We start from the raw sequence: 26,178 nt of genomic DNA on the forward strand, positions 1-26,178 counted from the left end.
AATGACAAGAAGAGTAAAACAGAACAAGATTAAAAAGAAATGAGAAAAGATGAAAAACTGCAATAGACAGAAGACAACAAAAATGCTTCAATAAAAAAGAAGTTGCTGGTAAGAGCAGATGAAAAACAGTCTGAGAGACAGATGGAAAATGGCAAAGGGAGAGAATTGCCCAACACAGGAAGGGCAGCTAGAATATGTATCTCTTCACTAATACTACTGTTCTGATAGGTGCTCCCTGAAACAAAGTTGGCAAATTGGTCAACAATTTATTCCCTGCTTGAGGTTAAAATACAGACTTTGAGCTTAGTTTTGACATCACCTCCTCTTATCCCAAGGCAGCTCTAGGCAGGTGTGGATAGGAGATGGACTGGATAAGGATAATGAACCATGGAGGGCCTTTTGTCTTTGATTTGCTCCCAGATACCCTCTTTTCAAACCTGAAGCTGTGAAAAATCCTTCTGAATAGGGTGTATTCTCCCCTAATTTTGGGCACTTCTTTCCCTTCAGAAAAATTTCATACTCTGTATCATGGTTTACAAGTGTTCTATTGATCCAGTTACTGCTCCCTTCTCTGATCTCACTTCTCGCATTTTTCTTTCTTCTCCTCGTAGGGAGATGCCTTCCTGTTCTCTGAATGAGCCATGTTTCTGTCAATCTCCTAGTCTTTGTATATACTATTACCTGTCTAGTATATTATATATTTTACATACATAATCTTATTCCATTTTCAGTTTCCATTTCCTCTTCTACTCTCTATTCTGTGTTCCCTTTGTCTTCAGCAAGGACCTCAGCTGGTCATGTTTCTTTACCAGGCAGTGACTCAAACCTTCATTCCTGAAAGGTCTGGACCATTAGCAGTCTTGCCTGGATTGGTTTGTTGGTTTTTCGTTGGTTTTAATCACATGGCATGGTAATACTAAAGACGTCCTAAGAGATCTCCTGTATTCCCAGCATACTTTTTCTTACTCTCATTGTGAAGTAGTAGTTCAATTTCCTCTTGGTAGTCAGGATCAGTTACTCCAGCCAGCACCATAACTCCCTTCCTTGCCCATTGCTTTAGAGGCATGAAGAACCTGAAGTGACTGAGTTACAGTCTTAACTTCTAGTTCAGTGGAATTATTGGTATGTCTCCTGGTGGAACTACATGCCTCCCTCTAAAACTAAGGTCTCTAGACTAGCAGAGTATAAAGCGGAGGAAACAGGAAGCAAACATTTTACTTGTAGTTCAGTAGGGGTAATAGTGAGTGGTCCCACTTCCATTTCCACCACTTGATTCCTGGACCCATTAATCCTGGCTATGGGAGAAATACCCATCTGAGCTCCAGAAGAAGATTAAATATCACTTTACTGAGTACTAACCAGGCAGAACCCTTCCTGCCTAAACAGAGAAAAGGGAGAGCCACAGATGTCTTAGTGCATAGCAATGAAGGATAAAAGCCTAGTAAGTCTTTAGAAACTATTTTGAAACAAGGTTGGGAATATAGGTTAAGGCTTTACTAACCTACGTTAATGGCTCTTCTTTGTGTCTCTGTTTCCTATATTTCATTTGAACAACAATACGGCAACAAGCTCAGGGAGATGAAAGCCACAGATGGAACAAGCTCACTCACCTGACTTGACACAATTCTTAATAATGAGCATGAACATAATTTAGGCTTTCATATGAGAAACGTACTCAATTTGACTTTCTTTGCCTCTGACTCTTAGCTCAGCTGGGCCTCAGACCTGATTCCTAAACCCACATGCACAGGGTTCCCCAACTACACCTCCACCTGGGCGATTCAGGTCTATCTGGTCTAGGAAGTTGTCAACTTCCTCCTTCACCTCCTCTGTTCTCTTCCTCCTTTTTCTTTTTTCCTAAAAGCTCCTTATGCATTTCTGAGGCAGACAGCAGGAATGGGTGGTACTACAGGCAGTTTTCAATATCTCGTATTTTGCTATTCTCGAAACTTGCTATCCTCTTTCTATTTCCAAATACCTTCTTCTGTTTCAAAGACCCTGTTAGAGCTTGTTACTATCCAATCCTGTCTTATTTTAAGCTTTACCCTTTCTTCATGGCCTGGTGTAAACCTTTTCTTCTTTTGGTGATCTGCTTTTATTTCAATAAGCTGAAAGCCATATTCTTAGAATTCCAAAATAAAACAAAATCTTACACAGTATTTTTTCATTATTTGTAAATGTGTATGCATGCAATTTTTGCAAAAGTGCAAACATTGAATTCTATTTATTTTCAACCTTAACAAACCACACATTGAGAAAAATTCACATTCCTTTGGAATAGGACCATCTGGAAAATGGGAATCAATTCCCCCTCCTATTGCGTGGTCACACCTCTGGCCTCAGTCAGCTTCTCTAAAGCACTATGTGTATAACCCCTCAAGAAGACAGGGGCTCTCTCCAGATCAGGGACACAGGACAGCATGGTACAACCATGTTCTCATTCTCTCTCAGTGTTCCACCTCAAAACTCAATCACTGAGCTATCCTCCATCTGGTGCCAAAGGTCTTCCTAAAACATAAGACATGCAGTTTCCTTGCTTAAAAGCATCTGTGATTCCCCATCCTCTCCAGGATGAAACCTGAACTTCCTGAGTTGTCAGGTCTGGTCCTCTTCCCTTCTCCAGGCTTAGGCATTCTCCTACAACTCATGCTTTCTATTTAGTTTACCATACGGAGTGACCTACACTCAGGTCTCAAGAGTCCTTCCTTCTGTGTGCTATTCCATAAGTCTGGAGCAAGTCCCTTTTATTACATTGCTAAGAAATTCCACCCTGTAAAATTCTGCTTAATGTCATCTTGCTTGGGAATAGGGCGATCAAATGATTTCGACAGAAATAGCAGAGAAGTTCACACTTTCATACTCAAGCAAAGACCGAGTAGACACACATACACAAAAATGTTTACTTAAGAGCAGGCCCTGGCTTTCATTCATTAATTTATTTAATAGTTATTTGTTGAGGGCCCACTGCATGCCAGATCCTATTCTAGGCACTTGGATACAACAATGCACAAAGCAGCTTAAGTCCTTACTCTTGTGGAAATGTGTTCTAATGAAGTCAAACAGGTCACAGCTCTTAAAGAGATAAATATACAGCATGGCATGCCCATTGGAGATCTATGTTATGATGAAAAACAAATAAGAGTGCTAGGGAGGGATGATTTAGGGTGGGGAGTTATATTTTATAAAGGTCAGAGAGCCCTCTCCCATATGGTGACCTTTAAGCAGACCTAAAGAGGACAGGAGAGCACCGAGGGGAACTTGGTGTGGGATACCAGCAGAGGGGGCTGCAAGGCCCTGAGGTGGGAGCCCCGTGAACATATTCTGAGAATATCAAGGAGTAGCAGAGACAGGGTAAGAAAGAGGGAGTGTATTGGGAAGGGAAGTCAGAGAGATGCTGGAGGCCAGATGGTATAGGAATGCTTAGGTCACAGTATGGACCTTAGGTTCTACGCTGAGTGAGTTGGCAAATGACTGGGGGTGCAGGCGCTGTTCAGAGGAATGATAGAGTCTGCAAAGGAATACCTCTACTGAGTGTGAAAAACAGATGATAAGGAGCAATACTGAAAACTAGAGACTACATAGGTAGGTAGCTGCAGAATATTCCAGACAAAGATTATGGTGGCTTGGGGCAGGGCAGTCAAGCTGGATATGGGGAAAAACGGTGGGATTCTGGATGAATTTCAAAATTTAGCAAACCTAACAGGATATACTCAAAACTGAGTATGAGAGAAAGAAAAAAGTCAAGATTGATGTTGAGGCTTTTGACATGAGCTACTAGAAGAAAGAAGTTGCTATTTATTAGAAAGGAAGACTACAGAAGAAGTAAGTTTGGGGTTGGGATGAGGGGACAGTTGAGAATGACAGCTAGAATTTGAGATGCCTATGAGACAAATAATAGAGACCAAGTCCAAGTAGCAGACCCCCTCTCAGATTACAACAGAATACTTGGCAATTTTATCTTTGAATCTAGTCCCGTTTCTCTGAGCCAAATATCACAGCCCAGTATGAGGCAACATGAGTCTCCTTCCCAGACACCCAAGCCCTGCCATCAAGCTTGGCAAGGCTCCTCTCTCTCTGTCCATTACGTGGCTGCTCCCCTCCTATACTGATGCAGGGACAGTTATTTTCAACATCAAAGAGTAAAATCTTAGTACTCATCACCAAAGCATAGTCTTAGTGTAGGATCCCCAAAGAGATTCCTTTAAAAAGAAGTACTGAAAAATAGTCTGCCCCAAAGGTGAGTTTTACTTCGACTTTCACAATGATCAAACTTAAATTTATAGCAGACTTGGAATATCAACTTTTTATGACTTCTAGTCATCAAGGATTAAAATTATTGAAAGCCAGTGTATTAGTTTCCTGTGAATACAGGCTTAAAACAACAGAAATGCATTGTCTCACAGTTCTGGAGACCAGAAAGTCCAAAACTAGCCTCACTAGGCTGAAACCAAGATGCCAGAAGGACCAAACTTTCTCTGGATGCTTTAGTAAAAAATTCGTCCCTTGCCTCTTCCATCTTCTTGTGGCTGTTGACTTTCTTTGGTTCATAGCCCTTCAAGGCCAGCAACTTTGTCTCGCTCTCTCTGATCCATCTTTACTTCATCTTCTCTCTGTGTGTACTGTATTAAGTCTCCTTCTTGCCTCCTTCCTATAAGTATACATATGATCACATTTATGACCCACCTGGATAATCTAGGATAATCTCCCTATCTCAAATTCTTAATCACGTCTGCAATGATGATATCATACAAGGTAATACTCACAATTTCAAGGATTATAACCTGATAACTTTGGGTGGCTGTTATTCAGCCTACCACAGCCAGTCCCAACACGTAATGAATCACTCTGGTTAATAATTAAAAAAAAAAAAGGAGAAGAAGCTTTGCAGGTCTACTCTTATCCAACAAGTAGCTGTGAGCCACCATTAAGTTCCAGACACTGAGGATGGAATGTAAAAACAGACAGGCTTTGTGCCTTCAGGAGGCTCACAGTCATAATCAGCTAATCATACCAACGAATGCCAAATTATAACTGTGGCAAGAAAAGCAAAATGCATGGCTCTAAATCCTGGGGGAGGTTGGGTTAAGTGGTTAATCTAAGAAAGACAGATTTGAGAAAGCATCCCTAAGGAAATATAGTCCACTTAATATGCTTAACTGTGTGAAAAGAGGAGGAGAATACAAGCCAAGGGGAGAGAATGTAGAGTGGCCCATGACCAGAAAGAACAAGACAGATAAAATAAAATAAAAGAGGAATGATGAGGCAAGAGCATGGTGTGAACCCAGAGTGGAAAGGCAACTCCTCCTAGGCCTTGACAAGGAATTGGCTCCCTAAGGTTCAGGATTAATCCTGGAGGTATCATCAAATTCAGATTTGAAAAGATCACTCTGTGAGTGGAGAAAGGGCGGGTAATGGAGAGTAGAGTGGGTATGAGCAGATTAGCTATTTTATTGTCATTTTAATAGCTGAGAACTCTAATGTTAGACCATCCATTGGCCTTCTCAGACACCCGAGCCCTGCCATCAAGCTTGGGGAAGCTCCTCTCTCTCAGTGCTAGGATTCCCATGTATGGCTCTGTCACAGCAGCTCCCTTTTTTTACAAGTTAACCACTATCCCAACCCCCATTATATATCCTCATCATAGGGACCTGTCTTATTATCTTTTTATCTATCTGGACTTTTATTTCAGTACTTGACACATAATAGTCTATGCATGAGTTAAAGGGGGGGGGATAAAAATTTCTGTTCTCCCTTTCTCTGGGTAGGAAGAAAGGGCTTGGCCAGCCCGGGTACTTACAGTGAGGAGCAGCATTAGCACAAGTGCCCCCCTCTGAAAACCAGGCTCGTAGCACTATAAAACCACCATAAATCATGTTCAAATGAGATTGTGGGAGCAAAAGGGATGATGGCAAGAAAGCAGAGAAACACCATCAGGTCAGCAGGGTGAAAACCAAGACCATGAAAATTCAAAGGAAGGAATCAGGTTAGGCAAAAGGGGCCACAATTCAGGTAAATTCTTGGGAGTAGGGATTCACAGAAGCTACAAAACATATACGCATTCTTAGTACAAGGGTTAGATCTCTTTAATGGAGTTGACATAAGATAAACAGAAGAGCCTGAAACCTTTATTGCTAATGATTACAAAAATGAAGGATATAGTGGTGCCTGGCTTCCCTGCATGCATTTGGTAACTTTTTCCAAATTAGATTATGTAATATATTAAAATTGGTTCTATAAAGTGTGTTTAAAACGGTTTAAAGAAGTAGGTCATCTGTCCAGGTCCTTATTGGAATCCAGGACTCCTAAAGCCTGAAGTTCACTTCTTTATACAAAGCTATTCAATACCCAAGTGAGTCAACAGTAGGTTCACTGTGCAGATTCCCAATTAATCACAGCAAAAACCACTATTTGCCAAGTGAAAATCTTCTATTTTGAATTCTTCATCTCTCCACCAGCTGAGTTTACCACAAAGACATGAATATATAATTGAGACATAAAGAAAACATGACACCAAATTAAACTGTCCTAATTTTAAATCAATAAATCCTTTCTCAAATAACATGAACTGAAGATCTCTCAAAAGAAAAACATTGTACTCCACCAACTCTAGCAGCATTTCACAACTGAGCCCAACCCCAGCAGAAGCCAATTAGATATTGTACCAATGTTAGACACTAATTTACCGCAGACGATCTTCAACAGGAATATAAATTTTAAGATATACTCCAAGTGGTGACACCTTCAGCCTAAATAAATCAGCCTGGAGACATCTGAAACAGAGTTTGCTCATCTACGTATGGTTCTCAGGTATAGTGAGAGGCGGCTGCTGGCTATGAGCCAGCCCCATGGTTTCTGAGGGTTGTAGACCCCTTCCTACAACTGTTTTATCCTTGGCAACATACTCACCTTCTCTGGTACAATCATCACAATGATGACACAGCCAACAGCTACAGTGCCATGTACTTTATTTGTTAGTGTACAAAGAAATGCACCTCAATCACACTGCAGAAAAAAATATATTGTAGCAGCAATAATAAAACATTTATTTAGTGCATTAAAAAAAATGACCTGGTGGTGGAAGAGTCTTTGGCAATCTTTCCCTTTTGTATCTTAACCATGCAAGGGACATGCAGCCAGTTATGTTTAAATATGTTCTTTCCTTCTCATACCTCCCCCTTCCTGTCAATGGTTCCTGTCATTTTTCTATTCCACTGATAACTTTCTAGATATTCATTCTTTGTCAAAATAATCCAATGCAACTTTCCTTGAGGAAAAGAAGTGGTGGTTCTACAGACTATCAAGGAAAACCAAGCCTATGTTGAAAGCCTACACAACCCAAGGCCTACTGCTTTGCATTGTGCTCCTTCCTGTGGCACACAGGCCATCCACAACTTAAATGCAGCCTATCTTTCTGGCTCTGTGTCTAGTGATTTCTATGCCATGTCACCACTTATAGTACACACTCTTCTTTCAACGGGTCATAGGTTTTCAGACTTTCAAGCTTTGCACATGCCATTGCTCCTGCTCAGCATGCTTTCTCCTTTCCACATTCCTTGAAAAGTCCTACTCACTATCAAAGACCCTTGTAAAATTCAACCTTGTACTTTTGCCTAACCTTGCAGATAAATTTAGTTAGTCCCTTTTGGTGTATGTATAGCATTTATATGTGTAAGCACCCTGATCCCTGTTACAGGAGAGTTATTTGTTAAAATATATGTCTCTTTGGCTAGACAGGGAGTAATTCTATCTGAATCTTTGTGTCCCTAGTACCTGGATTCGAAATACTCATAACTGGAATTGAAATATGTCAGTGGACAGTCCTTAGTATGACAACTGAAAAACTAAGAAACTTAGTCACCAACTTCTCACAATGCCGTAAAATGCTACTTATTTCAATTTTATCAAGAAGGGATTGTTAGACGCTTCTAAGGCATTCCAGGACCAAAGAATCCTCTGCAAGAGTTGTGGTATTCAGATCAATAATGCCGCCTTTGATATCACTTTATTCATATCCTATAGGTGCCACCAATAAAACTTTAAGGAATGTAGTAATGATGGTTGTTTTAGATATATTCTAGGATTAGCCAGAGCTGTACCAGTGGATCATGAGACCATAAATAGACTTCTTGCACTCCTTTGTTAAGAATATTAGCTTCAAGTTCAACTTAAAGAAATCATAGAGGGCTTCTGATACAAGTATGAGAGTCTACAGGAGTAACTAGAAATATTTGTCCTTTCTCCAAAGTAAAATGACCCCATGTCTCAATTGGAGGCCGCAGAGATATATGATCCAGAAGGAGACAGAGCCACTTTTCTCAATCCTACGGTATTGGAATCTGAGGCAGTTCAGACTCCCTGGAGAAAACCATCTAAGGGATAAGAATTCTGTGGTTGCTTTAAGACTGTCCCTTGGGAGCTTTAACTGCTTACCTGGAGGAATGTTGCCTGAATCCTGTGTTTGCTGTGAAGCAATGGGGTCACCTGAGCTTTCTGTTTCCTTATATCCGTAAGTAATATGGATGCCCTAGAAAAGGAAACCCTATTTTTTACTATTTACTGCTTTATGTTTCATTGTTTGCTCTTCTGACCAGGCAGCACTAGGAAGCAGATGCCAAGTTTTCTAAACTGCTTAGAAAACATACGGACCCTTCCCAGCCATCCCAGAAAGCACAGAAAATGCCATTACTAAATCAATGTAACTTATATTATTGCAATTTGCTCATATTACTGGAGTCTAAGGTGACTTCTGTTAATTCAGAACTGGATGCTATCTATGTTTTCCTCCACCATGGCCTCAGCAAAGGCATAGTGTGAATGGGAATTAGTTGGTGCAAAGATCTCAGCTCTACAGGAGTCTTGCAGTGCCAGGAGGGCACGTTGTGTTCTGGGTGATGTGGTTGGAGGGACAGAAATCTTTGCCTTCAATGTGAGGATTAGGGCATATTATTCCCTTTGATATATTGTGTTTCAAATTTCTTTTTATTCAGGTTCAGGGCTGAGGGGAGCCTATGGAGCGTAGGTGTCTGGAAATTAAAAGTTATTGTTCCTGTTCTCTTAATCATACTAATGAGTTTGGCTTGACAAGGTCAATTAATTATTCAGGATTGGAAAGCAACATGATTATACATATCAGGTAGGTAAGAGGAGATAGTTCAGAACAGGAAGACAATAAAAGGTAAATCAAAGGCTGGTAACTCTAAAACTCTATTATTTGCAAGTCACCTGCCTGTGCTGGATATCATCCTGGCATAGTCTCTTTCTCTCTGGAATTCCACTAACACGGGAAATGCAGGGCAATGTCCTGGCTTCTTTCCCTCATTCCTGCCCCATTCCATAGACACTAGCATGCCCCCACCCTCTTTCACAGGAGTTTCAGAGCTGTTTGGCTCCAAAATGCAGGTAATTAACTATCAAACAATAGCAAGGATTTTCAGATTAATTCTGCCTACGAAGAAACAGGAAAACTCATTTATACCAAACAAAAGGGAGAGGGTGATTAGATAGATGCTCCAATGACAAAAGAAAGACCTAGCTAGATAGGGCCTGAAAAACTGATAAAGAAGAAGAAAGCTTTAATTATCATCATCATCATCATCATCATCATCATCATTATCATTATTACTTCTATTGTTATTATTACACTAATATTACCATTTTTAAAACACTGTATTCCACCTTGTCTATTATGCAAATATAACTCTAACTGAGTATAAAGCCCACAGGTACTCCTCCCGAGCCTTCCCTTGGATAAAAAGGAGCTTCCCAATGCTGTGTAGGCCACCAGGGCAGTTCTGTTGTACCACGCAGGAGGGCTTTTAGAAATAGTTAGGGCTTTTGAGATGTCTTCTACACTGCCCTTAATTTGGCAAAGGGTTCAGTCCCATGGAGCGTTGTATTCACTCTGTGCGTTCCAGGATGTGGCCTCTTCTAAGGGAAAAAGGAGACGGGGGTGTGACCATTACAGCTATTCCAAGAAACTTGGTTTGGCAGTAAGATCAAGAGTGGAAAAGGGTTAAAATACACAGCTTGACTTCCGGAAGCAGCCTCTTATTAATTATACTCATAAAGTAGAACACCCTGAGGTTGAAGGAAATCAACAGACCCAAATTTTAATAAATCTTAGATGGATCTCCCTCGCTCTGGCCTAACAAATTATATTACGGCTGCCTAAGTGGGCATGCAAATCCATGGGTGGCGTTTCTTACTTTTCACAAACTCATTTTGAATGGAGTTTTCAAGGCATCTTAAAATGAGAATCTAAGTATGAACCCCAACTTCTGTGCTACCACAGAATGCTTTTATCACCCAACACTTTAGAGTCCTTAGTATCAACCTCCCCCAAGGCTCCACAGCAGGAATTTTAGTCTCCTGATAGACTCCCCTCCCCAACCCCCACACTCAACCCATCCCCAATTTCTGTCTATTTTCTTTTCGCTGTATCTTCAGACTCCGGACCTTCTTCTCTGTCCTAGCTAACAGAGGAACTCCAGTCCTTTATCTTTTTCAACAATTCTCTTTTGTCTTTAAAAGACCTCCATCTTTTATTACCTTTTCTTTTCCATCTTCTCTACAAAATTCCAGTCTCCTTTCTATTCCACACCTGGTCCTTCAAGTCCATAAAACTCACTCTTGCTTTAATCCCTGCTCACCCGTGATAGTAATCACTTATAGCATTGCCCAGTATAACTTTCTACAATGATGAGACTATTCCAAATCTGTACTATCCAATGCAGTAGCCACTGGTTACCTGTGGCTACTGAAGTAGTTGAAATGAGGCTAATGCAACTGGCTCCAGCGCCACTCTCCTCACCAAGGCTGTCCCTGTTCTTGACTTATCCAGGATACTTATTCCACATAAGATCCTGGGCTCTGTCTGCAGTCACACACCTGCTCCTCCCTCCGTGCTGACCCTATACAGTACAAATCAGAAGCAGCATCTCCTTCTTCCTGCAGGCTCTTCTTACATGCCTGACCATACAGGCTGAGTTATCTGTGGTTTGAAACTCACCCTTACTCTGCCTAGTGTTTCCCATGGCTATACTTAATAGTGGCTACTCCATCCCCCTATACTGCCCACTGCAGGGCCTCTCCTCTGCAGTCCTGGCTAGCCTGACCCCAGCCAGTCTCTGCACCAGACACTGACCAGTCCTGCCTGGACCTTTGAAAACCACCTGCCCCCTATAAGCATGGGGAAGATTTAGGAGAGATTAAGAGCTTAGGTAGCCTTATAACTATCTTCCTAAATACATATATTCATACATACATACATACATACATACACACACACACACACACACAATAAAAACAAATAAAAAACAAAGGGAGAATACATTCCAATGGCAACAGATAGTGAGATAAAAAGTGATGACCCGCTGATAAAAAAGAACAAGCATTTTCATTTTCATTTACTACAAGGTAACCAGTAACCAAAGCTGTTATCAAGTATTATTAGCAGATTTTAAAAATAGTCTAGAGCAGGGGTCCCCAACACCTGGTCCATGTCCTGTTAGGAACTGGGCCACACAGCAGGAGGTGAACAGTGAGCCAATGAGTGAAGTTTCATCTGTATTTTCAGCTGCTCCCCAGTACTAGTATCACTGCCTTAGCTCCACCTCAGATCATCAGGCATTAAATTCTCATAGGAGCATCTGTCCCTGGTGCCTAAAAGGTTAGAGACCGCTGGTCTAAAGAACAAAGCACAAACCTAGAACTTCCCACTAGTGAAAGCTGTCCTGAGGGTTGAAATGATTACAGATCATGCTTACAGCCAAATCCCTTCACTTCTGTGTTTGAGATAATGGACAGCCCAGGACTTAGCCTGGGAAAGTTGTCTGTTGCATAAAGAGACCAGCCTGACTTATGTATAGGTCATTTCTGAATTCAATTAAAATGTCATATTGTAAGCCATGATGGAAAGAGGACCCACATTGCAGGTCTGTCCAGGAGTGTTTGACCAGGCTGGTGCCCAGGAAGTATTCAGCCAACAGCAGTTATGTTCCTGGAAGTTAAATTCCTGGGGTGATTTGGGCAAACATGATACACGAATGGGAACTTACTCTTCCAAGGCAGTTTTTATTCATCTTCCAAGGCTAAGTGCTTAGCCAGGGTACCAGTAACCAGAACTGTTTGTCGGTGATACTTGACTGTGTGAATGAATGAAGGCATGAATGAATATATACACAGAGGGTCTGATTCTTAGGCAGATGCAAAGATGGCATTCTGGCTTGTCAGCAAAAACCACACATATTGAATCATAGCCATATAGAAGATCCAGTAAAAAGAACTAGTGGGGCAGAAGGTGTTTTTTGATAGTAATGAGAGAGACAACCCTAGACCTTCAGCAGTTCACACAATACCATGAAAATGCATTACCTTCTTTCTGTGTGAGTTTATTTATATATAAAGCTGACTACATATACATAAATACATATTCTCGTGGGTAGAATACCATTTTAGTTGTTTTTTGCTGCTGCCATTATGTGTGTGTGTGTGTGTGTGTGTGTGTGTGTGTATGTGTTTAATGATAACAATACCACTTTGAAAACTTAATATGCCTAACTTTCATTTCTGCAGGATTCTGCTCAAGGTTGAATAGTAACTTCAACAAAATTCAGACAGTCAGCTTTTGGTGGGGGAATTAAGATTGATGTTCAGTACAATAAATGATTCCATGATAAATAATTTTTCTTTTTTTTTTTTAAATCCTGGATGGTAATATATCCTCTTTCCAATACAGAAACAGGGGAATCTAGCTCTATTTAGTCTGTCTGATTGCTTTTAAAAGGGGGGACAGGTTGGCTCTGGAAAACTGCAGTCCTCTATTCATTAAAGTGTCAATAATGCTCAGGCCAAGCATATTGACAGCGGATTAGCTTGGGCTGAGTTTGTGTACAAGACCAGTGCCTTTTTTAACCCAGCTTGTCTCCAGATCAATATACCCATCAGCATTCGAAAATTAGCCTAAGATGAGATTCCAATACTTGAGGTGGTGTGTTATGCTATGAGGGCACCTAGCCAAGTCACAAATGGAAACACCTAGCTGGGGATTAGACATTTTCCATTAGCTTGGACATGAGCGAAGACTGATGTATATTCCATCTCCTCACCTCCTCCCACCTCTCCATCCCCACATATATGCAACCTTCACTCTTTGACCCTATATAAGACTTTGGAGCTATAATCCCAGCCATTGGTTTCAATAAGCATTTATTAAATGCACACATTGTATAAGGCACTCACCCAGGTGCTTAGGACAAGAGTGTGTAGGCTTATGAAAAAAAAAATGACAGAAACATAGTGCTTGTTTTCAAGGAAGCTTCAGAAGTGTTCACTATTCCTTCCATTTCCCTGTTCCATTCAGGTCTTGCTTCCTAAAACAAATGTCTGTAATAGTGCACAGTTCATAGTGCTTCCTCGTCATTGTGGGATACCCTGCTCGCATCAATGAGTGTGTGTGTAGGGGGCATGATGGGTGCTGGGGGAAGGCTTCAAACACACTGCCTGGTATAGACTGTAAATGATGACACTGCAGTATTCAGGGAAACTCTTCAGAATAGTGATTCCCAGCCCCTTTTTGGCTGACAATACACAATAAAAAAACAAATGTACTTTATATTGAAAACTTACAATAAAACAAAAATCTTCTGTAATAATCCCTACTCTGCTATTTGTAATACATTCTGATACCTCCTCTGCAACTCTACTTCCTTTAAAAAATGCTGGTAGCACCCAGCAATTTGAAATATTCATTTACAGAACTAATAAAATAAAATAAAAACCATCATAATTTTCTTTAGGAAGAGTAAGAAAAAATTAAAGATAAAAAAGCTTGGTAGGATCGAGCTTTGCCATGAAGTGAGAGGCTCAGATGTTTCGCTGGCATAATCTCTCACCAGATCAGAGTCCACACTGTTCTCACTCTAGTTGTATCCTCTTTTCATCATTGGCCACTCCATCTTGCTTGTCATAGGACATATCCATGATCTAAGCTGTGCCTTCTACCTTCTCACAGTTAGCTTTCCCTTAATTCTTCCATCTCTTTTGTGTTCTTCCTTCCTGAGCTACCATCCTGGCCTTTGTTTCTCTAACCAAGCATCCAAAGACGCTACCATTTTCCTATGCACAATGACAAGGAGAGGCAGATGAAGGAGCCCCTGAAGCTGCATTTAGCTGGATGAAGGGAACTGGGAATTAGACTGGGAAAGACACAGCTACAAAGGACCTGGGCTCAGTGGCTCAGGGGCTTAAGCATCTAAGATAATAAAGCAAGGAATGTGGTCCACTGTAAAGAATGTCTTAAAATGTTTAAAAATAACAATGACATTTTAAAAAAAGAGCTGATACATAAATCGCACCTCTCTGTGTCAGGCCTTCATCTAAGTGTCAAACACATTAGCACATGTAAAGTGTGACCCTCACCACAGCTCCTCACAACACTGACTCCATTTTACAGATGGAAACCCTGAGGTTCAGTTGGTAACCTGATCAAGGTCTCACGGCCAAAAAGCAGCACAATCGGATTCTGAATTCTTACTCCCTAGTTAAGAATCTGCCCACCGTGGTTAAGTGTTGTCTGAATGCCCCAGGACCAGTTCTGCTTCATGGGGAACAGGCAAGCAGCATTCTCAGGGCCTGAGAATCATGGAGAGAAGAGAACCAAGATAGATGCAAAAACAAAACAAATATACACTTCTTGAAAGCAGGGAATGAGGGGTGCAGAATTAAAGGGGAGAGCTGGGGTTCAAGCAAAACATAGAGAATCGGATATAGGTAGCAGAGAGAAGATGTGGTATCAGAAATCCAGGACTGGGAGGTGAGAGAAGATGAAGCAAGCTGGAAATGATGGAGGTGTGTGAAGGATCATTCCAGCTGGGTGCCCAGAGTGTCTGTGTTTGGCTGTGCTTTCTCTGAAGGCTATGTGAGGGTATGGCAGATGTAGAGTACTAGAAGAGCTGAAATGCTGGTCTTAAAATAGAGTGAGCTTAGAATTGGATGGATCCTAAAACTTAGAGGAGAAAAAGCCAAGGAAAGCAATAATCAGAAGATATTTTCTGAGAAAATATACTATTCAAACAAAAGTAAAAAAAAAATAAAATAAAATCCTAGTCTTATTCAATGGGAAAATTATTTGAAAATTCAGCATCTATTGGAAAAATGATAATTATAAAGTTGTCTTCACTGGATGGAACAAACAAAACTTCTCTGTTGAGGATCAGAGAAACAGCGTTTAATACAGGCTCTCCCAGCTGCCCACTCAGACCTCCTAGACTAACCCCACCTACCTACCTTGCACGATGAGGTGGACCCTTGAGGTCTTGGGGTGGTTGTCCGTCTGTACAGAGCAGGTGTATGGGCCCTCATCATATACGTCCACGTTTTGGATTTCGATACTGTACTGGGTTTGAGTGTTGCTCAGGAGGACCACACGTGGGTCCAGGCACCACTTGTCATTCCCAGCATAGAGGATGGTGCTGCGGTTTAGCCAGGCCACCCGGGTGACTCGGTTGTCAATCGTGCACCTGGAAGGAAGATCAGATGGATAAGTCAGGAGACTGGACAGAAAATGGGACCCATTTTATGACTTTTTATGCCTCGTCTTCATTCCCTGCCCCCAGTATACACATGTACATTTCTCTTATTTGATTTGTCATTGGTGGCATTTTCTGGAATTTGGTAGCATTGGTCTTAATGGGATTGTAGCCTTAGAACATGGGTTATTTCAGTGCTTCTGAACCACATGAGCTCAGTACTACTGCATTAGCCTTAACCATTCCTAGTTATAATCTGGAGTCATCTTCCACACCCAGAATAGCTTGGCTCTTTGAACATGATACACCTTCCCTTGGCTTAAGGATTTCCATGATGCTGATGAAGATAATCCCTCACATTATTTTCTAGGTGTTTTAGGTATTCCAAGTCATTCAGTACTTATAAGAACCCTGCGAGGAAGGTTCCACTGGTAAAAAGAATTGAAAAACAGGGAAATAAAATATTTTCCAAGTCACACTGATAATATATGCTAGATCAGAGACCCAGATTTTAACTACTAAACATTACTTTTCTCATCTCAAAATAGCAGATTTTTACAGAGGCTTCTGAAGTGAAAACTAAATATGGACCACCACCATTGCTACTTAGCTTCATTATATCAAAGGACAGAAATGTTCAATTATTGCTAAACTAAAGGCATTTTCCAAAATCTCAAGACTGTTTGCACATGTAAAAATAGATGTTCTTTCTTTTATTTTTGCATCTGGAGTCCCCAAATTGTGGAAGCTCCCTTCTCTTTTCCTACACTTTCAGATTTCCCAGCTACTCTTGCTAAGTCCTCATTACATCCCTCTGTCTGCATTCATTTCCCTCTATTGCTGCACCAAGTATGTTCTATGGCCTTAGGCTAAATTCACAAACACATTGTCCTGATCCTAACTATAACACTGGAAATAGCAATGTAGCACAGTATGTATAATGATGCCTCAATTTTATATATTCTTTTGCAGTATAAAAAATACTTTTACATCCACACTGTCTCATTTGATTCTTGCAACAAATCTGTAACATAGATGATCTTACCCATTCTCTACTTTAAAGATCAGGATTCCAGGATTAGGAATGGTCTGGTGACTTGCCCCAGGTTTGAGAGCTAGGAAGTGAAGTCAGACCTCTCAGTCAGGTTGTCTAATTCCTGGTCCTGTGTGCTCCTTGGGATGTGCAAAGGTAAATTTTTCAGTGGGGAGGGACAATTGCTTCCACTGAATTTTCAAAATGGTCTGTGACAACAAAAAGCCTAAGAACTGCTGCTGAGCACACCAGCTTCCCCAGGCGGTCGCTCTCAAGATATCTTGTACTGTGCATCTTTTCTGTCTGTACTTGTGTAAATGTCACACAGTTATAGCAGGGCCACTCAAGTGCAGGTGGGAAGCCTTGCTGAGATCTCCTGTAGAGAAAACTGCTCAACCAGAAATGCCTTGGCGCTCATGTCCAGCAAGTTCCGTGCTGCTTATTGTGTTTTCTGGGCAGCACAGATGACAATGATGGAAGACCTAACTAGGGAATAATCAGGGAGTATTTCTGAAAGTGCACACGAATCACTTGTATCAGAAACACATGAGTAGTCTGTTATAGATTCTCTTGTCCTACTGATTCAGAAACTTGGGAACCCAGAAATATGAATTTCACATAATATCCCAATCAAGTCAAAGTTTTAAAAATCCTTGTGTAGAGTAGTGTATCCAGAACCAGATACATAATTTGTGGGGCTTGGTGCAAAATGAAAACGCAGAGCCCTTTGGTTGAGAATTATTCACAATTTCAAGATGGTGACAGCAGAGCATTTAATCAAGTGCAGGGTCCTTCTGGTTGCAGGACCTCGGGTGAATAAACACACATCCTGAATGGATCTCAGACTTTACCATGCTTATAAATCTCCTTGGATTTTACTGAAATGCACATTCTGATTTGGTAGGTAAGGGGTGGTGCCTAAGAATCTGTATTTTTAGTAATCCTTCAGGTGATGAGCCTGCTGATGGACCCTAGACCATGCCTTAAATAGCATAAATCTGGAGGCGAATCATATGCATGTAAGGGTTTGAGAAGCACTGAGCAAATGTTATAGCCACTCTATATGAAAGTGTAGTCAGAAAACCAGCAGATCAGCATCAATGGGGAGCTTGTTAGAAACACTGAATCCCGGGCCCCACTGCAAATGTAAAAAACTGAAATCTGCATTTTAATCACATGTCTAGGTAGAAAGAAAGTCTGGACTGGTAGGAGTATACTCCAAGACTTCCTTTTGGCTTTGATGACAATAGCCAGAATATACTCTGAGGGTGAATGAGAGGTAGAGAAGCAGAGCTGATAGAGGAAGCACCTGATGCTGCACCTTCTCATACATTCTCCGCAGACCTGATGCTCTACATTCAGACTGCCTCACCTGAAATGTGGGTTTTGAACTACAATGGTTCGAAATCCCTTAAGAACAATACACTCCACAGCTCACTTTGCTAATAACATATGCGGAATGTTATTCATATAAATGACCTTAAAGGTGGCTCCTATTTTAAATTTTGCTTAGAGCCAAGTGGAGAAATTGGTAAAATTCATAGTCATGACTAACATTCATTGAACACATATTACTATGTGTTTGGTACTGAGCAAGCCTATTACATACATTCTTTTAACATCTCAAAAACTTGCCTGGGTTCACTTATCACTGCAATTTATGGATCAGTTAACTGAGGTTAAGAAATATCCAAATCAATTAGATCATATCACTACTAAATTGGAGAACCAAGATTCAGACCCAGGTTTTTTTGTTGTTGTTTTGTTTTTTTCCTTAAGTTTAATTTGTTGACTGCCCTTTTCAGACTTCCTGAAAGGTTTTATAACACTTAAATTCAGTGTGCACCAGAATCACCAGGAAGCTCTGATAAATACAGATTTCTGGGCTCTCCTACCTGGTTTAAAGACCATATTTTGAAAACCATTAATTTAGACATCTGTTTTCTGATGAGAGCAGCCAAGCGAGTGGGCACTCGGGAATAAATGACTCTTATTTGAAACAGTTTTCCATTTCCTTACCTGAGAGAACTTTCTTGTAATCAATATGTTTTGGGAACCCAGAAGCAGAGTCCTAGTTATTTCTTCCTCCAATAGCTAAAATTTGACCAGGTATCAGGTGAACGGCCATGGTGCAAGACATGCTGATCAACAACCTCTAAACTGCTTGAATCATTGCTTTTGATATGCACAATGGGGACATCTCATGACCCTTTGCTAAATACAGGACTATCCTGAACCTCCTATGAGTGTCTAATCATTGGAAATCGACTGAAATGGAAGCAGTGTCACAACACTGCATCACACTTACAGGGCAAAAGATGTTCATTTGCAGATACTCTAATGCTCCAAACACAGCCAATTTTCAGCATGGTTATGAAGCCCCTGTGATATAGTACACTGAAAAGTTGGCACAACTTCAGCTGTGGTTTGGACACATCCAAGGTCATGTTTAGATGTTCAAACTGTTGCTGCTAGAGATCAGTCTTGCTGAGTCTCCACGGCATTAACGCTGGCTTCTGCAGAGATGAATCACAAAGGGAACTTGGCCGCCAGCTCCTGTCACCTCCTCATACCTGCCCCCATCTATCTGTCTCATTTATTGAGTCTCCACGACAATGCAGAGAATACAGTTCTCCAAGTTTTTTTCCCCTTTTTTAGCAAAAAAAAAAAAAAAAAAAGAAAGAAAGAAAAGAAAAAAGAAAAAGAGCATAATTGCTCTCAGCCATAGTGAATGCTTTGGTTGGTGGGAAGTTGGAAGAAGATGTGGGTGGGAATTCAGTCAACAGGCTCCTAGTCTTACAGAGATGATCCTCAATATAGTTCTACAAAGTTACTCCTAAAACACACCATGATGTTTCATCTCCCTTGGAAAGGTGATTAATTGGGAGTAAGGAAAGTTTCAAACTCAACTCTCCATGACTAACCCAGAGATGTGTAGCTGAAGATGGCCACTTGTCATTGGGAAACTGGTCACAGGTAGGTATGATGCAGCCAGGAAAAGATATGGAGAGAGAGAAAGGTTTGGAAGTTCCCTGACCTAACCTTGAAAATCGCTCATCCATCTGGAACTCCACATGCAAATACTAAGCTTCTACCTTGAACATCCTCTCTGTTCGTCCTGCCACACATGCAAAAAACAGAGAAGCAAATTTGCACTTCTGGATTGAGACCTGGAACTCCCAACTCCCCAAACTTCAACATCTCTCAGCTCTGAAAACCTCCTGTCCTCCAGCCTCAGTAAGACCTTCAATTCCGTATTTTAGCCCTCCATCCAGTAGCCATCAGACTTTGGTATTTATGTGAGTGGCCTTCCCTGCCCCTCCTGTGTATCATCCCGATGGAGAGCCCATGGCCTGGCCTATGCAACATACTGGCAGAATTCAGACATACAGACAGATAGCCAGAACCTTGGCAAAGTCTTTGTTACCATTTAACTGCTGACCCACGGTGTCCTTCTAAATCTGTGTATATGTCTGCACTCTGTTCCTTTCCTTGGAGAAGTTTTTCTTAAAGAGAATAGGCCTGATGTATTTGAATACAGATTATCAAAGATGTCCAGCCTGGATGAATCATCAATGCATTCTCTTCAAAGATAAAAAGCCTCATGTGTAGTCAACCAGAGAGGACTAGCCACAGGAGCCCATGCTGCATCATCTTGCACCTGAGCACAGCACATAGTAGAGAAACCTGCTACACCTGCAAACTGTCTGCAGCTACACCGATTGTGTCAATACTCTAAAAATACAGCCCTCTTTGGCACAAAATATTCAAAGTAACGAAAAGCAAGGACCTACAATTAAGATTACTCTACTCAGTAAAGCTATCGTTTAGACTCAAAGGACAAATACAGAGTTATAAAGACAAGAATAGACTAAAGGAGTTCATTACCACCAAACCAATATTACAAGAGATGTTAAAGGGCCTTCTTTAAGACAAAAAAAAAGAAGAAAAAGATAAAAATATGAATAATAAAATGGCAATAACTACATAGCTATCAACAATTACTTTAAATGTAAATGGATTAAGCACTCCAGTCAAAAGACATAGAGTAGCTGGCTGGAAAAGAAAACAAGACCCATACATACGCTGACTACAAGAGACTTATTTCAGATCGAAAGACATACACAGAGTGAAAGGAAAGTGATGAAAAAAGACATGCCATAAAAATGGAATGTCTAATCACTATGTTGTATACCTAAAACTAATATCATATTGTCCCTAAACTGTAATTAAAAAAAAACAAAAAAATATTTCCCAAAGTAAATTCATTGAGGAATCCTGCCATTACAAATTAAATCCAAAAACGTAAACATTGTTCCCTTTGTGTGGTCAGAGAACTTTGCGTTTACAGAAAACTGAGTCAGGGGTGTAGAGCCTTGTATGTTGATGAAATGCTAAAATTTAAAATAAATAAATAGATAAATAAATAAATAGAATGCAGCCCTCTATGTCCTTAATCTCTTGCTGATGAATACTGGCTTTATTATACTTGCTGAAGTATACCTAGAGGAATGGAAAAAACAAAACAAAACAAAACAAAATAAAATGATTAAATGATCCCAGGATAAGTGCTGCAGGGACAAAACCATAAAATCATGGACTCAAGTATGCAAGATACTTGTTTTAGGAGGTGTGCACGTGTGTGTGTGTGTGTGTGTGTGTGTGTGTGTGTGAAAGAGAGCTAGACAAAGAGAGAAAATATTAATGAGCATGCCGAAAATTAAAAGAAAAAAATAGAACAAATATATGTGTGCTTAGACTCTTCTAAAGACAAAGTGTGTTGAAATTAAGAGAAGAGTTATTGAAGAAAGCTAGGAAAATCCAAGCTTGGCCTTTCTTAAACACACCTGCCGAAAGATCTGAAGACTATAATGGATCCAGGCAGTGGGTAATCCAACCATTCCTTTTATCAAATGGCCCTTTAACTGCTTTTGAAAAGCAACACGTCTCGAGCAACGCTTGAGACCACAGTAAAATGAGTGCTTCCACCCTTCACAGCACCTGGTCACAATCTTCTCTTATCACACGGAAATGCTCCAGTTGCCCCTAAGTTTGGTTCCTCTGAGCATTTGGCCTGTGCCCAGCCCCTCCCCTCAAGCTTCACAGAGAAACATTACAAAGTGAATGGCTCAGAATACCAACATTCGGTTCCACGGAGCTGGCAGGTGCATCTTCCAGATCGCCTTCCGGGGGAAACCAAAAGAGGGGCAAACCAGTTTGTTTCATTGCCAACCTGCTGAAAATTCAGACAGCACTGCACTTTAGCTCTTTCTTGTAGGAGAAACCTTCACTAGTGGGGGTGCTAATTTTGACCCTACTGGAATCTAAACTCGTGTCAGTATTTATAAAATTGTTTTGGGTCATATATAGAGAAAAACCCTGAACTTATGTTCTATTCACATGGCCCTTGCAATCTTTCAAACACTCCTGTTTTTGCTTAACATTATGAAAAAAATGGATGTGTGCTATGAAATCTTTCTTAAATATGAAGATAGTGACAAGACTAATCATGCCTGGATAGAAGCAAAAGGAACTCTTATGATAGAGGTGAAGGGACTAGGGGCAAAATACAGCTGTGAACATACTGCACTGAGTCCACATGGCTGGCGGATAAGTACAGTCTGAGTGAAGTCAGGGAAGAGGTGAGAGAACAGGCTCTGAAGTCAGACCTCTCCAAGCAAAGTCCAAGCTTTCTCCTTGTGACCTCTTAGCAAGTCCTCTGACCTCACCGAGTTTCATTTAGCTTACGTGCAATGGAAATATCTTTTCCTCCTGCATGGGGTTAATGAGAAGATTAAACGGAATGCAAATATAAATGTAATTCTTTGTATATAGTAGAAACCTAGTAAATATGATTATACAATATATTATACTTACTGCTTTCTCAGGTGTGTGTATATATATATATATATATATATATATATCACATCACTGACTAGATGGTAAGGTCTTAAAAGTTAAGGGCCATGCCTTATTTTCCTTTGTTGCCTTTATACCACATCATATTGAGTACAAAGCAAGCAATCAATAAATATCTGTTGACTAATTAACATTTGATTAAAATCTCCCATGTTTCACAAACTTCTGAAAAGTAAAATACCATGGGGCCTATGTCCACTTAAGGTGTAGGCTGTGAGGATACCCACTCTGTATATCCCACCAAACTGAATTGACAAATACAAAGTGCATACACCTCCCTCTTCTCTTTGGGGCAATCAGAATGATGGAGGCCATCACCTTCACTCTCTAATATCTTGGGCATAAATCAAGAAGGCTTGGCTTTGTGCAATTCTGAGATGAGTTCTTGGTAAGCACACTTATCCATATCTCCTTTCTGTATAAGTCAAATAAAGCAGCATAATCGCAAAGAAACTGTTGAGTTGTTAGGTGGACCATGACTTTGCTAAAATGAATGACATAGTATTTTGATTTGTTCTGGTGACACAAACCCAATACTAATTCAAATGGTGGAGGAGGCTTGGGACTGTTCAATAAGTCATATCATGTTTGTAAGCTGTAGTCCCAAAAGCCTTTCTTTATCTGATAACTGTGTGTTAACGTCCATGTGGCGAGGAAGGACTCTAAACTTAAAATGATCAGGATGATGTGGCCTCTTGATTATATATAACCACAGACAAAATCAATAGAGCTTTTTTTTTCCCCTAGGTGACCAAAGCCAGGCCACCTGGAGGCTTTTCTTTCCATTCTTTTCCCTAACATATTCAACAGAGGCCAAACACAAATGAGGAATTCTTGGATCCCTTTATGGAGACCAATGTTTCTCTACTGCAGAAGAAAGCCCAGAAGTGTTGAAAGAGAGAAAGTTCAGTGGAAATCCACCTTGGACTTCATTTGCCATTTGACTCTGGGTTCCAGAGAACGACCTCCTATAAAGCCTGTCTCACTCCCAGCCAACACTGCTTCAGGCATGATGTGTACCTGGTATGCTAAACTGCTTTTCACTGTGACCTGAGACTCTGTTCACTTTCAGGATTCATTGACTCACTCTATTTATTTGGAATGCTCTTCCTTATTGGTTGTTAGACAAATTCCCATATCCCCATCATGGTTAATTTAAAATATTATTCTGTATCTCAACTACCTTTTCTCTGCAAATATTTTTAATTCCTCATAAATGTTCTCCAGACACACTTTCCTCCTGGTGTGTACTGATAGTGTGTTCATGCTACATCTTTTTGTGACAGGTAGAGCTCTGGCAAGGCAGGAAGTATGTGCTTCTCTATTCCAAGGACTATTCGCTACTTTCAGGGCAATTTAGATCTTGTGAGAATTAAGATGGCCATTGAAATTGGAAGGATCTTGCTAAATAGAAGCGGGTAGGACAAGGTATTTCAGGCAGAGGAAAGTACAATGGAGCTGTAAAAAAATATTGGCATATTTGCGGAAGAATGGAAATTTGGTCTTTGAGGTGTGTAAGGCTTTGGTAGATGAGAAAAATTGCAAGAAATGAGGCCAGTGAGTTAGTAGACTGCTATTTCTGTGTTTCCTCGATCCATCTAGCCTGACCAGTATGGGTCATATCAACAGCTCCCCAGTCCTACAGCTTAATGTTGAGTGCAGCCGATATGAAGAAAGCAGTGGCAGGAGATGGGGTAAAGGAGGCAGGAAAGGGGATGTCACAGGCTGGTTATATCCCTCCATCAAAGATCACAGCTCCTAGCTGATGGCCCTCTCCACACAACCCTCTCTCTCTAGTGAGAGCTGTGACTTCCTCCTCTTATCCCTTCAGACCTACAGGTGTTAATGATGTCCTCCTATACTAGCCAAGGTACTGACTACCTACCTCCTTTAGTTTTCTTGCACTCACCTTTGTAAATATCCACTTTATTAAACTCTTCTCAAATTACTCATTTGGGCATGCCCTCTTTTCCCTGCAGGAACCCTGACAATTTCAGGTTGTGCAGTATACTATGTAAAAGATGTTTTACTTTATCCTGAAGACAAAAAGAACCACAAAACAAAAATGAAGAACTCTGCAATAGCTACCTCAAAAAATCACCAATAGTTATGAAAGGTACAAACGTTTGTCTCTTTCTTCTTCACAAGGTGGCCCTCTCTGGAAGGGATGAGGTTGGGAAAAAGAAAGAGGATTCCAGCAATTAAATATGTTTCCAATCTCTCTCTCTTTTTTTTCTCCTCATCTCTAATTTGGTTCTCACCAGCTGAACCATGTAAAGCTCACATCTGAGATGGGGCTTCATCCTGGAGAAGTCAGGTCCAGCCTTTCAGGACATTAGTAGAAGAGACACTACTAATTGTTGTCCAATCCAGACAGTTCCTACAATTAGGTTTTCCTACTTGGAAAACCAGGACTCTCTCAGGTAAACTGGGATGGGTGGTACACATTAGGCATGTTATGCTGTGCTGGAAAGGGGTCTGGAAGTACCCTGCTTCTCTTAAGTCGGGCTATGAGTGCCTAAGAAAGATGTACCAGGCTGGCAGATCTGTGCATAGGAGTCAGCCTCAAGTGGAGTAAACATGTGTGTATCTCCTGGCCCCATCTCTGAGGAGAGTTCCACCTCTAATTCCTTGTTGAGAAATACTTTAATTTCCTTCCCCAGGCCTAGGCCACTCCTATCATCTCTAAAGGACCATCTATATTTAGGATTTGAACACCACAAGTATGGAAAGGAGAACCTCATGACTTAGGAGACCAAAACTATAACCTAGATCAACTGCAGTCAATGTTTTTACTTCCAGCCAGTAAGTGTGAAGCTGGACACCCTGGCTGTTCTGATCAGTTAGGAGACAGGTTGCTTTTCTGTCTGGTTCTCACCCCAACAACTGTGTGTTAGTATGAACTCATATTAGGGGAAAGAGGGCTCAAATGAAAGCAATCAAGCTTAAGGTCATAACTGTCCTTTCCTTTCCCTAGGAAGAGACAGTCTGCTACATCAGACTCCATAGTACCATGAGAGGAAGAACAGGCTGATAAAGCTAGAATTCCAAAATTTTAAAGAAGGCTTATGTGTTAGAGGGACCATCTCTGTTTTCTCACTAAATGACCTCAGCTACACATCATTTCACCTCTTGGTAGTGTCACTGTGTCTAAAATGATTGTCTAGGGCCCAGAAAGAAGTTAAGGAAAGCAGTAAGCGGGCTGGCTTCCTCCCAAGAGAGTGGCCGCCCAGTTACAAAGCGTTATTTCTACCATCTAAGAGGCTGAGACAAAGTGACAAGAGAACGGAACCAACACAGAGATGCAGCATCTGTCAAACACCTCTTCCTTTTGTGCATCCTCTGCTGGCCCATGAGGAGAAAGGGCCCCCAGAATCTGGAAAAACAGTGCCAATACAAGAATAATTAAGTGCAGAAGTAACTGGACCTCTCCAGATAGTTAATCCATGTGATGTGATACCTTGGGGGGGCAGGATGTATCCTCCAGGAAGACGAATGCCTTCCTCAATCCCTAGGTAGAAAACCTCATTGTTTGTGTCATATTTCCCCTGTGATAGATGGTTGCTTGAAGAATTCCATCTCAGAGGAGTGCAGATGTCTTAAACTGGTTTGTTGTTAAAGAAGGTTACTGAGTAGCTTCGGTCCTCTTATTTTTTCTCACCTTCCCCATCATAAAATGGGAGTTGGCTCCAGGGAGCA

The 26,178-nt window shown here is 40.9% G+C and overlaps 1 protein-coding gene across 6 annotated transcripts in view; it reads right to left on the reverse strand.

The window, feature by feature from the left end:
- NTM (neurotrimin) overlaps window positions 1-26,178 on the reverse strand; it is an 897,130-nt gene that overhangs the window by 153,422 nt on the left and 717,530 nt on the right. For all 6 annotated transcript variants that reach the window (XM_016137929.2, XM_016137927.2, XM_036221177.1 and 3 more), the window contains one exon: window positions 15,286-15,518. In XM_016137929.2, coding sequence (XP_015993415.1) covers window positions 15,286-15,518 — 233 coding nt within the window. The remainder of the gene's footprint in view (window positions 1-15,285; window positions 15,519-26,178) is intronic.

The sequence above is a fragment of the Rousettus aegyptiacus genome, unplaced genomic scaffold (assembly GCF_014176215.1).
Source record: "Rousettus aegyptiacus isolate mRouAeg1 unplaced genomic scaffold, mRouAeg1.p scaffold_m13_p_5, whole genome shotgun sequence".
In the NCBI taxonomy this organism is placed as follows: domain Eukaryota; kingdom Metazoa; phylum Chordata; class Mammalia; order Chiroptera; family Pteropodidae; genus Rousettus; species Rousettus aegyptiacus.